The sequence below is a fragment of the Rana temporaria genome, chromosome 5, assembly GCF_905171775.1.
Source record: "Rana temporaria chromosome 5, aRanTem1.1, whole genome shotgun sequence".
In the NCBI taxonomy this organism is placed as follows: Eukaryota; Metazoa; Chordata; class Amphibia; order Anura; family Ranidae; genus Rana; species Rana temporaria.
The window spans coordinates 207,682,117-207,697,733 of NC_053493.1; the positions used below are offsets into that span (position 1 = coordinate 207,682,117).

Genomic DNA, 15,617 nt, shown 5'->3' on the forward strand with positions numbered 1-15,617 from the left:
CTCTGGCACGTCACGCTCCCCGAAGACAGCCGGAGTAGGTCTCGGCTCTTCACGGCGCCTGCGCACAGGCTATGCGCAGGCGCCGTGAAGAGCCAAGCCTATTTCGGCTATTTCCGGAGAAGCGTGACGTGCCAGGGCCGGCCGTCAATCACCTTCTCTCACCATAGGAACGCCCATTCCCCGGAATCTTCAATGTGGAATAGCACAGTGAGTACAGGGATAAAAAATTTAAGACCGGCATACTGTAGCTCGCGCTACGATGCCGAATGTAATGCTAGAATAAATTTTTTTTTTTTTTTTTTTTTTTTAATAGGGTGAACCCCCGCTTTAAGGCTGGGTAGATTGGGGTTTAATGATGGTCATCCTCCAGCCAAGAGATGAGGCAGGATCTATCTGACTTGCTGTGGCTTCTAAAGCATACTGTGAGAAGAAATTTCAGTATAGGAGTCTGTACAACTGCAAGACTGGAGATATGTTTTAGGTTACATTCGATGCATTGGTCACAGGAAACCCACTTGATCTGGACAGCTTAATCAATAAGAAATTAATAGAGTTTTTTTTGCTGGCTTTTAAACTGATGACATTTCCTGTAATTTAGAATGTGTGGTATGCCACTAAAAGATGAGACCGAATTCTATAGACAAAGAATCCTATTTCAAGTAAACATTAAATCCTCTTCTTAAAATGACCTGGAGCCAATAATATTTGAAACCTTACAGCTTGCGTTTGCCATATGCTTCACTGCCAGGGTCTCGGTTGTTGATTTAAAAAAATAAATGCAAATCTAGATAGGTTTAGATAATGATTTAATTGTTTTTTTTCTTTTTTGTCTACTCTGCAGTGTGTACACAAGGATGTACTGGAAGGTCACACCGAAGCTGTGTGTGCTGTTCATGCTGTCTATAGACCAGCAGAATCTGTGGATGATCTTCTTGTGGCATCTGCTGCTTCTGACTCCACTGTCAGAATATGGTTGAGAAGCCAGTCAAAAAGTAAGCGTGTGTGTGTGTGTGTGTGTGTGTGTGTGTGTGTGTTTGTTTGTTTGTTTGTTTTTTTAATATTATTATGCTCTAACTGTGTGATGTAACTTTGTGTTTTGTATGTGTGATATACAGTATCCCACTACATACTGTCCTTTTCAGTGCTTTGTTGAATAATCATGCTGTTATAATTTGTTGCCTTGGTTTATGAGAAAATACGTGATCTATTTGTGTTATCAAAGCGGAGTTCTACTCGTTTGTAACAATAAGTGTAGCTGCTGACTTTTATTAGATACTCACCTGTTCCACGGTCCAGCAATGCGGCCATCGGAAACCTCGCTCCTCTCCACGGCATCATCATTGCAAGTGTGGGCACCTGACTGTGACCGCTTCCGGCTTTATAGCCGGGCACACACTGTGCTCTCTTCATGGGACCTGTCACGTGCCCCAGGAAGTGTGACAGGAAGTGCCTGTCAAAGCTAGGTACCCACTCTGCCCCCCCCCCCCCCAAAAAATGTACATCCAAATGTGGCATGTAAGGAACTTCCGCTTAAACCACTCCTTGCCCCCTTACATGCCACATTTGGCATGTAATTTTTTTTTGGGGGGGGGGGGGGGGCTTCAGTAGGAGTGGGACTTCCTGTCCCACTTCCTCCTTTCGCCGAGGGACTGCTTAGGCGATACGTCATATAAATAATCTATGGCATTTTTATCATTTATTTATTTTTTACTAGTAATGGCAGTGATCCGTGAATTTTGGTGGTATTGCGATGGACAGATCGGACACTTTTGACACCTTTTTTGGGACCATTGACATTTATACAGTGATTAGTGCTATCAATGGGTTAGATGTGTGTTCCCTCTGTGTTCTAACTGTATTGGGATAGGACTAACTGGGGGAGGAGACATATCGTTGTTCCTACTTAGTAGGAGCAAACAATGTCTCCTCTCCCCTGACAGAACAGGGATTTGTGCGTTTACACACACAATTCCCATGCTGGCTCTCATGCACGTCATTGCCCGTGCAGTGGGCGCGCGTGTGCCGTCTTAAAGGGAACCTTGTACCCGTACGGGGTTTCGCGCAGCGGTGCCGTTTGGCCACACTAAAAGTATGTGAGCCGGTCGGGAACCAGTTAAAGCCAAAATATTCTGTAACTCTGTGTCTATACAGAGACCAGTAGAGATTGGCTGGCTTGGTGTCTAACGCTTAAGTCAAAATTCATCTCTGTCCAGAGTTTTTAGAAACCTACAAATCAATGCCCTAGCACTCGATTGGGCTGTGCAGATGACATTATTATATATATATATATTTATGTATATATTTTTTTCTAAAGTCTTGAAGGATACACTTGAAGAGTTTAGACTTAAGCTGGCCATAGATGGTTAGAATCTTGGTGGGTTCAGCAGGGGTCGGCTGAGATTCGAACCATCTATTGGCAGGCTGAATGTACTTGATCCATCGATCGACTTGGGTAAAACCAGCATTTTGTGTTTTCGGCATGCAATTATTACCATTGGCTAAAGCTGCTAGCAATAACCGTTGTGTTCTCCAGGCAGAGATGGCTCCCCAAGTCCCCCTGCCGGGAGAACACAATGGCTCTTTTGGAGGGATTCCCCCATTAACACTGGCTGTGAATGGGAGAATCAAGCGATTTTTGTCTTTCCTCCCCTTGGTTACAAGTAAGAAAATCGCATCTATGGCCTGCCTAAAACCCAAAACATGTCCATGAAAAATTCCTTGTTTTTAATGATGCCTCTGTTTCATCACAGGCAGAAGTCACGACTTTCTGTAACTTCAATATAATGGGGCTTGTCTACCTCAGGTTGGCTTGCAGATTATTGTTACCAGGCAGGAGAATGTTAAAAATGTAGAAGTCACAGCCATAGGCGTTATAGAACATGGCCCCCGTTCTGCCTGATAGTCCTTGCCACTCTTGCTATACTCTTTAACCACTTCAGCTCCGGAAGGTTTTACCCCTTTTATGACCAGGCCATTTTTTGCGATGCTGCACTGGGTCACTTTAACTGACAATTGCGCGGTTGTCTGACACTGTACACAAATACAATTGATGTCCCTGTTTTCCCCACAAATAGAGCTTTCTTTTGGTAGTATATGATCACCTCTGCGGTTTTTACATTTTTTGCGCTATTAACAAAAAACTGTCAATTTTGAAAATTGCTACGGTGGCACCTAAGCCACACATACCTGTGTCCATTCAGACATGGAATCGTGGCCTGGCCCTGCCCCTTTTTTCTCTCCTCATTGTCTGACTCACTTTGTTTGACAGTAGTGGGAGCCAATGGCGCCATGCTGCCGTCTCAGCCTATGAGGAGGGGAATCCCGGACACTCCTGTAACTTGGGTAAGTATTAGAGGGGCTGAGGGGGGCTGCTGCACACAGAAGGATTTTTATCCTAATGCATAGAATGCATTAAGATAAAAATCCTTGTGCCTTTACAACCCCTTTAAAGTGTAAACCATCACCTTGTAAAACCCATTCAGTTTAAGGCCCCTTTCACACATGCGGACTGTATGTCAGTTTTTTCATCCATCTGTTTACGGATGAAAAAGGGACATACATGTATCCCTATGAGATAGCGGGTGTCAGCGGATGAATATCCGCTGACACCCGACCTCATCAGTGTCCGCAATCCTCAGATTCTGCAAACGGGGGAAAATCCTATTTTTTCATCCGTCGGCAGAGCGGATCGGGTGAACATGGATAGACGGTCCGTGTTCATCCGATTTCCCCCCGCCCCCCATAGAGGAGAGCGAAGATCTGACAGGGCGGTCCCTGCACGGTGTGTGGTGATCGACCTGTCATCCGCCGGCTCAGCGGGCATCGGTGGAGCGATCCCCGCTGAGCAAGTGGAGGTTCACAGGGCGGATCATCATGTGAAAGGGTCCTAAGATTGAAATGAGAGGCAAAACGTGTGTAAAGATCTAAAATAACATTTCTAAACCTTTTGTTAATAAATGATCACAGCCCCTCTGTTCCTTCTGTTCTCAGCTGCATAAGAGCTTTCGGGAAGAGAAGTGACAGCACACTGAACTTACCAGTGATAAGCTGGCGTGTCAGGATTGATCACTGGAGGAGAGCAGGCTGAGTAGGGAACTGTCCGCGTTGTGCTCTACTGCCTAATGTGGTCAGTTTTTTTTAACAGGAAAGCAAAATGACTGTCAGGATCACCAGGCACTTCACCACACAAAGGAAGCAATGCAAAGAGAACAGGATAATTTTTCATACGAGTACATGGTACAGCAGGCACATATTGGGAATATGAAATGTTGGTGTAACAAACACTTTATATTTGGACATCTCTGTACTGAAAGTTCATTACTTTTAGTATATTGCTGCTTTTGCAGCCGTCAAGAGACAGAAAATGTCAATTGTATGCTGAAGCCTGAGCACAACCTTTTAAAAGCCATCCTTTTAACACCATTACCATTATTTTTGTTTGTTTTTTAAGGTGAAAAAACATAACATTTTATCTACTTGTGTTTTTTTTTTTTTTTTAAGCTGAATGTCTCCAAACCTTGTCATTTGGGAATGGATTTGTACAGGGTGTCTGCCTTTCTGTTTTACCTGACACGCAGGGTAAGTACATGTTGTGTTAAAAAGTGAATTCGGAAATTGGGTAATTTTTTTTTTTTATTATGAAAATGTATTGCTTCTACCTTCTGTAAATTTGTAGAACGGCGGCTGCCCTTGTAGCGGTGACTAGTAGTGCAGTCATAAATATCAAATTAAAAAATAAAGCACTGCTTATGGCAGACTATATTGGCCAATTGGCTTTCAGATTTAGGTTAGATGAGTGTTGGCAATTTCTAAGTGTTACCAGCCAATTAATGTTTCACTTTGTATTAAGGACCTAAGGCCCCATACACACCATTATATTTTCTGCAGAGTTTTCTCTTCAGATTTACCAAAACCATGTAGTGCAAGGTGTAAAATTAACATTCAGCGCCAAACATAATAATTTAAATTGAAAATTAGAAAATAAAATAAAAGCTGCACCTCAAAAACAATACTGATTGTGATAATTGAAAAAATGTGTAGAGGGCGCTAAACCACTCAGTGCTACTGAATAGTAAACCAGCATGCTGGGTGAAGATTTAAATACAATAGACTTCTATTATAAAATATAAATATAATAATAATATAATAATATTTTCCAAAAAGAGTCTCTGTGTCCAAAAAAAGACCCCTCAGAATCTTATAAAGGTCCCGATAAGTGTTCAGTCATTGCATAACATGTAAAAGAAAAAACAAATCTTCTTTCTTGAATATTCTTTATGTGCAAAAAAGGAAAAGGAAAGCCGTCACCAACAAATCCAGTCTTCTTAATCACCCTCTAATTGGTGTTGAAGCAAACAAATGTGCTTACCAGAATTAGTGGACTATTATGGTTAAACAATAGTCTGCTAGACATATGCAGGATTGTGCCTGCATGCACATCGGACAGGAAATCAATAATAGCCTCAATGCCAGGGATTCCAGATAGGATATAAATGAAAAAAGAAAGGCAATGGAGATGCCAATAGTGTATTATCGCTTAAAATTTATTGTATATATAACAAATATGTAAAAAACAAGAGACAAATGGCCTAGATGGCCTCTTGCTTCTAAAAGTGCCTACCCGGCACTGGGGCTGCAGGCGTATCACTGCTACCTTGCGGTGCGGTAAGAGGCAGGGTCGTCTGGTCCGGTGCTAGCTCCGTAGCACGGCTCGGCGTCCCAGCTAACAGCTCGTACGGGCAGGGAGGCACGTCACGTGATCGGGTCCGCCTCCGACGTACGTTTCATCGGGTGCAACGTCTTCAGGGGGGCGTGCCCGATCACTAATGCATGACGGTATTTGTAGTCTCAAAGGGACTGCTAATTGGTCCAAAATAGAAAGGTGAAGTGAGAAGCAGCCGTGGTGCCGTTTAAGCTAAACACTAAAGCATAACAATCAAATTGTAGAATAGATTATCATATTATAGTTTGCAGCAACGGATGCTTAGGTAAATATGCTAAATATGCCCAAAAACACGAAAAACAAAATAAAACACAAAAAAGTCTGGCAAATAGCAAAAAACCGGGGGATTCTGAAAAATACTACACTCGCATCCCTCCGGGTGTGCACACTAAAATCCATCATGAACAACACTATATATAAAGGAACCATCTTGCAGGCCATAAAGCTACATAGAAGTGTCTGGTAGATAGAAATAGGGCATGACAAAATGTTGTAGACATTGTATGAAAATCCACAACATTAGCAACATAAATTGGGGTAATTGGATAACCTTGTCTCCCTCCGGGCGTGCAAAGTCGCCAGTTTACCCAAGTATATAAAAATTAAAAAAATAGTGCAAGGGCCTGCCTGATTGGATACCAATTTAAACTCTTAAGGTTTGACCTCATATTATATGGTTTTGGTAAATCTGAAGACAACAATCTGCAGAAAATCTAATAGTGTGTATGGGGTCTAAGATGTACCTGATATGCCCTAGAGTCCTTCCCCACTGAACACATGCTCAAAAGTTTAGCTGCCAGGAACAATTGTTACTTTGTCAGCTTAGATCCTAGTTGTGTAGCAGTGCTACTGTTAGCGGCTGTTTTAACCACTTCAATACAGGGCATTTTCACTCCCTTCCTGCCCAGACCAATTTTTAGTTTTCAGCGCTGTCGCATTTTGAATGACAATTGCACGGTTATGCAACACTGAACCCAAATTAAATTTGTATGTCCCCCCCCCCCCCACAAGTAGAGCTTTCTTTTGGTGGTATTGGATCACCTCACCTCTGCATATTTTTTTTTTTTTTTGCGCTATAAACAAAAGAGCGACAATTTTGGAAAAAAAAGAGAAACGCTATTTTTTACTTTTTGCTATAATAAATATCCCAATTTTGAAAAAACAATAAATAATAATTTTTCCTCAGTTTTTGTCCGATATGTATTCTTCTACATATTTTTGGTAAAAAAAACGCAATAAGCGCATATTGATTGGTTTGCGCAAAAGTTATAGTGTCTACAAAATAATGGATAGATTTATGGCATTTTTTTTTTTTTTTATAGTATTGGCGGCGATCATGACTGTGACGTTGCATCGGATGCTTTTGACACATTTTTGGCACCTTTCACATTTTATACAGCGATCAGTGCTATAAAAATGCATTGATTACTATGTAAATGTGACTGGCAAGGAAGGGGTTAACACTAGGAATTGATCAAGGGGTTAATTATGTTTCCTCATAAGGGGAGGAGACTAATCGGTGTTCCTCTGTACTGGGAACACACCATCGGTCTCCTCTCACCTGACAGGACGTGGATCGTTTACACACACAGATCCACAGTCCTGCTGTTTTCACAGGCAATTGCGGGTGCCCGGCGGACATATCGGCTGCCAGGCACGTGTACTGGGTCCCGAGCAACGCCTGCCCAGGATGGGAGATCCCTCCTGCGGACTTCATTCGATCATGGGCCAGTAATGAAGTGGTTTAAATTGTTCAGTAGAAACATCTGTTGCTGAAATGGCCTTTTTCCCTTTGGCAGAAAGACTGTACTCCAGGTCACAGTCACTGGTTTTGGGTTATAGCAGCTCACAAGCAGGCAGTTGAATTGAAGAATCCGATTGTCAAGCAAGAAATACATTTGAAATTTTATTTTTATTTTTTTAAGTGCACTTCCTTTTTATTCTTTTCTGATTTATCCTTATCTGCATCTCAGAACCATGACCGCCTCAATGTAACCCTTCAGTTGCTTTTTCTTCTGTGCTGATCATGCTTTCACAGTCCATAACCTTAGACTTCTATGTGACGGTCTCCATTGTCAGAAAATGCTTGAAAGAGGGATTCATAGAAATCTATGGGGATAGATGGCGCAGATGTGGCCAGTGCACTTTGCAAAGCGGAAAGAAAAACCCATACACATATAAAGTGGAGGCAGGGCTAAGTGTGAATCGGGCAAACGTTATTACAGCTGATTTCAAATTTTTCCCAAAATTGCACTCATTTATTTCTATCAATGCATCTGCTATAGAGCCTTGATTGCTTTTTAGTGCTAATAAATTGAGACTGACTTATCACATAGCGATGTTCTGTAACTTCTGTGTACACTGCCTGTGTAATTGTAGCATTGTAGTGACCTTCTTACTGCCTGCATCTTATTAGTTTAATGAAATTCTCTCACTATTTCTTCTTTTTGCAGTGCCCATTTTAGCTTGCGGAGGAGATGACAGCCGGGTTCATTTGTATGTTAAGCAGGATGGGCAGGTAGTTATTCCTTTCACAGTAGGTAATGGTTTACTTGCAAAAAAAAAAAAGAGATGAACATTATTTTCATCAGCTTTGATGTATAGCCTGCTGCTGTCTTTCATGGCTGCTGCAGTAACTACATTAGCTCTGCCTTGATAACCATTGCAAAAAACAATTCTCATTTATAGGCTGCATTTTGAAGTCTTAGGTAATAAGGCCGTTTCTTATCTTTTTGTAATTACCGGATGGAGGAAAAAAAACAAAACCTGTTTCTGTAATTACCGTTAACCTTTATGTAGAGTGTATTGCCTGAAATGGAGTTGCTGAATAATAACATATGATCTCATGAACCCTTTTCTGAAACTCCAGCTAATTTAAAGTGGAAAGTCAGCAGGCTGTAAATTTTCTCCCTGCACTTCACGGGTTATTTCTGTTTAGGGTTGTGTCTTCAAACCACTGGGCCCTGCCCTGTCGCCTGCCTCCTGTCCGGTTGTTTGCGGCTTTCTGTTTATTGATCATGGCACAGTTATTTGATTTGTTAAAGTTTTCAGCTCACTATGTGCACTACCAGGCATGGCAGCAGCCAAACATGCCCAACAGAGTGATATGCCCAGTGATATAATTCTCCTCCACTGGCTCCTGCATAAAATTCCATCCACCGATCAGCATGAACACTCTATCTCTACCCTGCAGCCCCTCCTCTCTCCATTGGAAAGCCACACCAACATGTACAATCGTTGCACAGCACACATACACCAAGCCAATTGCTAGCCTGCCTGTAAGACACCTGCAAACCGACACCTGCAAACCAACACACTGCAGGACTCTAGGGATGAGAAATTATTTGTGCCACACCACAGCAACTGCAGTCTGTAAGCTGGATGATCTTTATCGAGGCGTCTGTCAGCAGCCAAATGCACTTTAGGACATGGGTTGGAGGGGAACAAGTTGGACAAGATTTGAGAGTCTGTCACTTTGAATCTTAGCTGATCTCCTGGTCTGATGGGTGAACAGTGAGTCGTGAGTGAAAAATTTTCACTGTGAAAATAAGTGAGCACTTTGGTTGAACTGAATGCTGCTCTCTGATTATCTTAAGCAGCCAATAGATGAGTCTTCTTTTTTTTTTTTTTGTTCTTCAACCAGTGGGTTGACTCAACTGACTCCATTCCCATATTCACACACTCAATCTAAATGGGAGAATCTTCCCCACTGATCAGCAGATTGAATTCTGTCCAGCCTCTCTGCCCATACATGGTTTAAAATTTTGTCTGGTTCTTGTTGAACTACCCAAATTTCAATCAGTATATGGTCGGCTTTAGACTTGAGCCCCATACACACTATTAGATTTTCTGCAGATTTTATCTTCAGGTTTACCAAAAGCATGTAGTACAAGGGCCTGCCTGATTGCATACAAATTGAAACTCCTAAGGTTTGACCTCATATTAGATGGTTTTGGTAAATCTGAAGACAAAAATCTGCAGAAAATCTAATCATGTGTATGGGGTCTAAGGGCATATTGACTTTGTTGGTGGGAAATCCACCAGAGCGAGAGACCTATACAATTGCCAGTTTGTTGCCTGCATGTTAACCTGTTTGTACATTTTGTTGTGTGCCTATTAACATTTTCTGGCCCTGTGTCTCGCTACATATTTTTATGCAACTTAGATTACAAACATGGAAAAGCTGTCTTCTACTGTAAATTTTATATTAATGTGAATAAATAACTTGCCACATCAGCCCACAAATGACCAACCTGCATGCACAATGTGACCAACCAGCATCCGATTGGAGGTGAACCACCTGGCCTTCAGAAGAAAGATCAAAACCCACCTCTTCTGAGGGAAAAAAGTTTACTCAGGGAATGTATACTAAGCGCCCAGAGGCGTTTCAGTTCGCATGTGTTGCGCTACTAAATTCGTTTTTCACTCACTCACCAAAATCACGCTAGTGTGTATGAATCGGTGCTGTGCTCAACCCACTTAGTGAATTCTCAATTCAATAAATAAAAGCACCAGAAGAAAAAACAAAAGTGTAAATATTGCAAGCAATACATAAATGTGAGTACTAAAATAAACACAGAAATATGTTTTTAAACTATAAATCAATAGAAACAAACCGTGCACTATAATATTGTGTATATAAATGGTCAAATATTAAAAGTCTGCATAATATGTGAAAAGTTCAAAATATCCAAAACCGCTACCCTTAAAATTTTGTCCGCAAAAAAAAAAAACACATTTCAATTATAACAGAATCAAGCAACGTGCTTTGTAATGGACGTAGAAATGCTAACCAACCAGTCTCCTTCAGCCAATGTGTATTACCAGCTTGAGGCCATTATGCTTTGTTCACACTTAAAAATACTAATGCTGACCGTAACACGTACCAACACGCCTATAGCATCAACATGCATTTTTGATGCGTTTAACGCTAACATTAATGCCCCATTCACACAGCCGTAAAAAAAAAAAAGGCCTTTGCAGCCATATTTTATTTACAGATCTGAATGCAGCTGCGTTGTTTTTAATTGAGACATTTAACACGTGTGTAAAATCCACTGCATTCAGATCTGTAACACAGAATCCAAAAATTAGCTAGAAGTAATAGTGGGGGGTATGTTTGACATTCTCAGTCTACCTTACAACTCAGTGCGCTTTTATATTATGTTTATGCTTAAAGTGTTACTAAACCCCGGACCCTGCATTTGCTATATCTGGTCTTCCACAGTAAACAGAACATGGAAATGCAATATTAAAAAGAAGGTAGGGGGCGCTCACTGACTGAATAACTATGTAACTAAATGGGTGAACAGAAGGATAATTGATAAGATAAAAACAGATCAATTAATAAAATGTTCAAACAAATCCAAAACCTGCAATTCCAGTGCAAAAATAAACCAAGTGGGGGGGGGGGGGTTGGGGGGGAGAAGTGAAATAGGCAATCGGTAACCCATAAAAGATAGGTGGATAAAAATTCAGTAAATAAATGGATGAGGCTGGGTTCACACTTGTCCGACAAATGGTCCTACATTGGGAGCCTCATGTAGCATGACGTGTGAAAATCAATGTTTCCCTATGAGAGCCGTCTTAACTGGTCCTACACAAGTCGGTCTGACTTTGAAAATGCTCCCTGTATTACTTTTGGTCCTACATTGATCCTACTTCAGGCCCATTGAATATCATTGAAGTCGGACCAAAGTAGTATCCTGTTCATGAAAGTAGGATGGATGTAGGACCAATGTAGGATAAATGTAGGACCGATGTAGCAGAGCAAAGTAGGATGAAAGTAGTGTAGTAGTGTGAACCCAGCCTAAGGCTGGGTTCACACTACTACACTACTTTCATCCTACTTTGCTCTGTGTTCAATGTTTCCCTATGAGAGCGTCTTGTAGCGTCCTACACAAGTCGGTCCGACTTTGAAAATGCTCCCTGTACTACTTTTGGTCCTACATTGATCCTACTTCAGGCCCATTGAATATCATTGAAGTCGGACCAAAGTAGTATCCTGTTCATGAAAGTAGGATAGATGTAGGACCAATGTAGGATAAATGTAGGACCAATGTAGCAGAGCAAAGTAGGATGAAAGTAGTGTAGTAGTGTGAACCCAGCCTCAATGTGCAATCGCTCGTTACAGAGCGGGGACCGGGAGCTGTGTGTGTAAACACACAGCTCCCGGTCCTTTCAGGGGGAGAAATGCCTGATCGTCTGTTCATACAATGTATGAACAGCGATCTGTCATTTCCCCTAGTCAGTCCCACCCCCTTCAGTTAGAACACACCCAGGGAACATACTTAACCCCTTCCTCGCCCCCTAGTGATAACCCCTTCCCTGCCAGTGACATTTTTACAGTAATAAATGCATTTTTATAGCACTAATCGCTATAAAAATGACAATGGTCCCAAAAATGTGTCAAAAGTGTCCGCCTTAAGGTCGCAGTACTGATAAAAATCGCTGATCGCCGCCATTACTAGTTAAAAAAAAAAAAAATATTGATAAAAATGCCATAAAACTATCCCCTAATTTGTAGACACTTTAACTTTTGCGCAAACCAATCAATAAACGCTTATTGCGATTTTTCTTATTTTTCGTAAAAAAAAAATGTAGAAAAAGATGTATCGGCTTAAACTGAGGAAAAAAAATTTTTTTTATATATTTTTGGGGGATATTTATTACAGCAAAAAGTAAAACATTTTTTTTTTTCAAAATTGTCGCTTTATTTTTGTTTATAGCGCAAAAAATAAAAACCACAGATGTGATAAAATACCACCAAAAGAAAGCTCTATTTGTGGGAAAAAAAGGACGCTAATTTTGTTTGGGAGCAACGTCGCACGACCGTGCAATTGTCAGTTAAATCGACGCAGTGCCGAATCGCAAAAAGGGCCCGGTCATTGACCAGCAAAATGGTCTGGGGCTGAAGTGGTTAAACGAGCACTGTTTAGGTGACATTTACATTACTTGCAGCAAGTGACATCACTAGCGCATACGTTCTAAAGCAGTGGTCATCAACCCTGCCCTACAGGGCCCACTTACAGGCCAGGTTTTTTGTATTACCTGGGGGAGATGCAGACTAGAATACTGCAATCACTGAGCAGCAAACAATATCACCTGTGATGTATTTCAGTTATCTTGCAAACCTGGCCTGTTAGTGGGCCCTGTAGGGCAGGGTTGATGACCACTGTAGAATGCCACCCTGAGCGCATGATATTCTGTCTAAATTATAGACCCTTCATTTCTTTGTAAGTGGGCATACCTACAAAATCTGTAGGGGATCAAATCATTATTTCCCCACTGTATTGAGGCAGATTCGATGGACCACTTGGTTGTGTTTTCTTTTTTTTTTCTGCTATCGCTTTTCTACAGTATGTTTCTGTATACCATGACAGAAAGAGATGAGCTAACGGATTCGGGAAGAGGAAGATTCTGTGGATTTCTTTCATGGCAAATTGCAAATTTTCTATTTGTCAGAAAATGTGCCTGCAAAATTGGCAGATATTCTTTTGTTGGGAGTCCCAATGACATGACCACCCTCAACCCAGGTGAATGTTGAGAGATGTTCCTGCTGCATAGCTCCCCTTAGGGCTCAACACCAGCTTGCGCTTTAAAACTGGATATTGGAATTTTCAGGCTGGTGTCTATGGTGTAGTGGCAATGGATTGCATTGGCATAATGCACAACAATGTTTTTTACCTTTTTTTACCCCAATTTTTTTTATATTTTATTCACGGTTATACAGAGCTGCAATGTGGTTAGATCAGCTGACATGAGGTGGGGGGGGGGGGGGAGTGCACTGTGCTGCGATTCACCTCACCACGACATAGTGGCATGAACAGGACACACAGGAAACAACTACTCGGCTGATGTGATGTGAACTAGCTCTTGGAGCTAAAGTGGCAGAATCCTAAAAATACTTTCACTTTGTCCCAGTACTGCCTGGAAGATAGGCCCAGCATTCAGGTATAGAGGGGCAGTGAAAGATTTTACAAGTATATGGCACTGTTGTGTACCAGTAGGGTATACCTGTTGGCAACGGCAGCAAGAAATAATAAGCCTGTCAATGATGACCTCTGCTTTTGATTACACTAGTTAATCTGGATGTCATGGTGGTCCAAATGGCTTTGGTATATTTTAAGTCACTGACAAATTTGCAGTTTTGACTTCACTTTGACATTTTAATCTGAATGTGTGTTCCAGCTCAGTCCCTAAAAGTACTGACACTGGCAACTAGTTTTTTATTCAGAAAGAGGCCTGCATAGGCAGCCATTTTAAAACAAAACATTTAGTTTTTTAATTTAATTTAATTTTGAAATGCATAGTGGAACATGGAAAGGGAAATTATTTTTCTCTCCACCTATCTCTGCTTTTGTGTTGCTTACAGTCATGACTAGCTGTTTGTGGCATCAGATGCTCAACAGAGGTGGCTCTAGGCTTTGTGAGGCCTTCTTAGACATTAGGCCCCACTTACGTGTCAGTGTCAGGCAGGACTGTCTGTCATGCTGTACCTTGAGCGGCAGACAGGCTCCCCGATGATCGCCAGGCACCAAATCTGGCAGTGGCAGGTTCCTCCATTACAGACCGCCCAGTGTCCGTCCTGGAGAGTGGATCAGGGAGCTGCTCAGCCGCCGCGCTCTGCACCTTGAACGAGATCCACAGAGTGTGGCAAAAGGGGAGGAGGGGAGTACATGGAGCCACAATGCACTTACCCTGGGACCTCGGGAAGTGATTAAAAGGTCAGTCCGCCCCCTGGCTGGGCACAACTATTTCCGGGCATAAACATGGCCCTGGGGACTCCGATTGGGGGACATTCGCAACCCACTCCCACACACACATTAAGCAGCCGCAAGGCCCCCGGGAGCGAGAGGCCTTAGGTGGCCACCTAATTAGAGAGCCGCCGCTAATGCTCAATATTTGTGCTGGTCTTCAAGCATTTTGCTCATATTTAAAAAGTGGAACTTCCGCTTATTCACCTGTTTTTGACAGGTCCCCTTTCCCACTTCTGGGACACTGCACTGCGACAAAGTATGCCAGCTGCTCGGCCCACCTCTTCTGCCAGACCAGTGAGATAGCGCAGGGCGCTTTGTGCATATGCAGTAGGGACCTTGAAGCCAAAAGGCTAAACTACCAGGTTCCCTTACCGGCAATGGCAGCGGTAGCAGCCGACATCGTAGGACTTCAGGACAGGTAAGTGTCCTAATGTTAAAAGTCAGCAGCTACCGTATGTGTCGCTAACATTTAATTTTTAAAGGGGCAAGTGGAACTTTTCTCTTTAGCAATTTGAAGAGACATTGGGGTTGATTCTCTAAAACTGAAGAGTGAAAAATATAGTGCCAGCTGTAATGGTAGCCAATAGGCTTCTAACTTCAGCTTGTTCAGTTAAGCTTTGAGAATAACACGTGGAAACTATGCAGATGATGTAATGTGCCCGTGGTCGTAGGGGAGCAGGTTCATAATCATTCATACCCATAGTTTCCAAGCATTCTTGCTAGCTACAGGGGAGCTGCAAAGAAGTGCAGATAAGATGTGTATAAAGAGGAGGGTCTTTCTAGACACACTGTCACCTTGCCCTGCTGGGGAAAAGTCTTCTCTCTCTCTCATTTGTTTTACTAACTATGCATGTTTTTAGTTCTAGCAAACATACTGTATATCTGGTTTGATTTTGCTTTTCATTCTAGTTTCAGAAGACACAAATACTTCCTGGACACGAAGATTGGGTGAAGGGTGTGGAGTTTGCCATAAATGGTACGTTCCTCCTTCTATGTACGGTAATGCTGACTGTTCGGAGAGTCTGAAAAAAATACTGTTTATATTCCTTTTCGTGTGTTTTTAAAGCCTTTAAATAGTTTGTTTAAAACCAAGTTGGCTCAAATGAACTATTTGCTTGATTAATAGATGCTTCCAT

General features: G+C 41.9%; 1 protein-coding gene across 1 annotated transcript in view; it reads left to right on the top strand.

Annotated features, from left to right (window-relative positions):
- ELP2 (elongator acetyltransferase complex subunit 2) overlaps nt 1–15,617 on the top strand; it is a 171,806-nt gene that overhangs the window by 15,419 nt on the left and 140,770 nt on the right. Inside the window, exons 4-7 of the mRNA XM_040353517.1 lie at nt 842–992; nt 4,501–4,578; nt 8,176–8,240; nt 15,391–15,457. Coding sequence (XP_040209451.1) covers nt 842–992; nt 4,501–4,578; nt 8,176–8,240; nt 15,391–15,457 — 361 coding nt within the window. The remainder of the gene's footprint in view (nt 1–841; nt 993–4,500; nt 4,579–8,175; nt 8,241–15,390; nt 15,458–15,617) is intronic.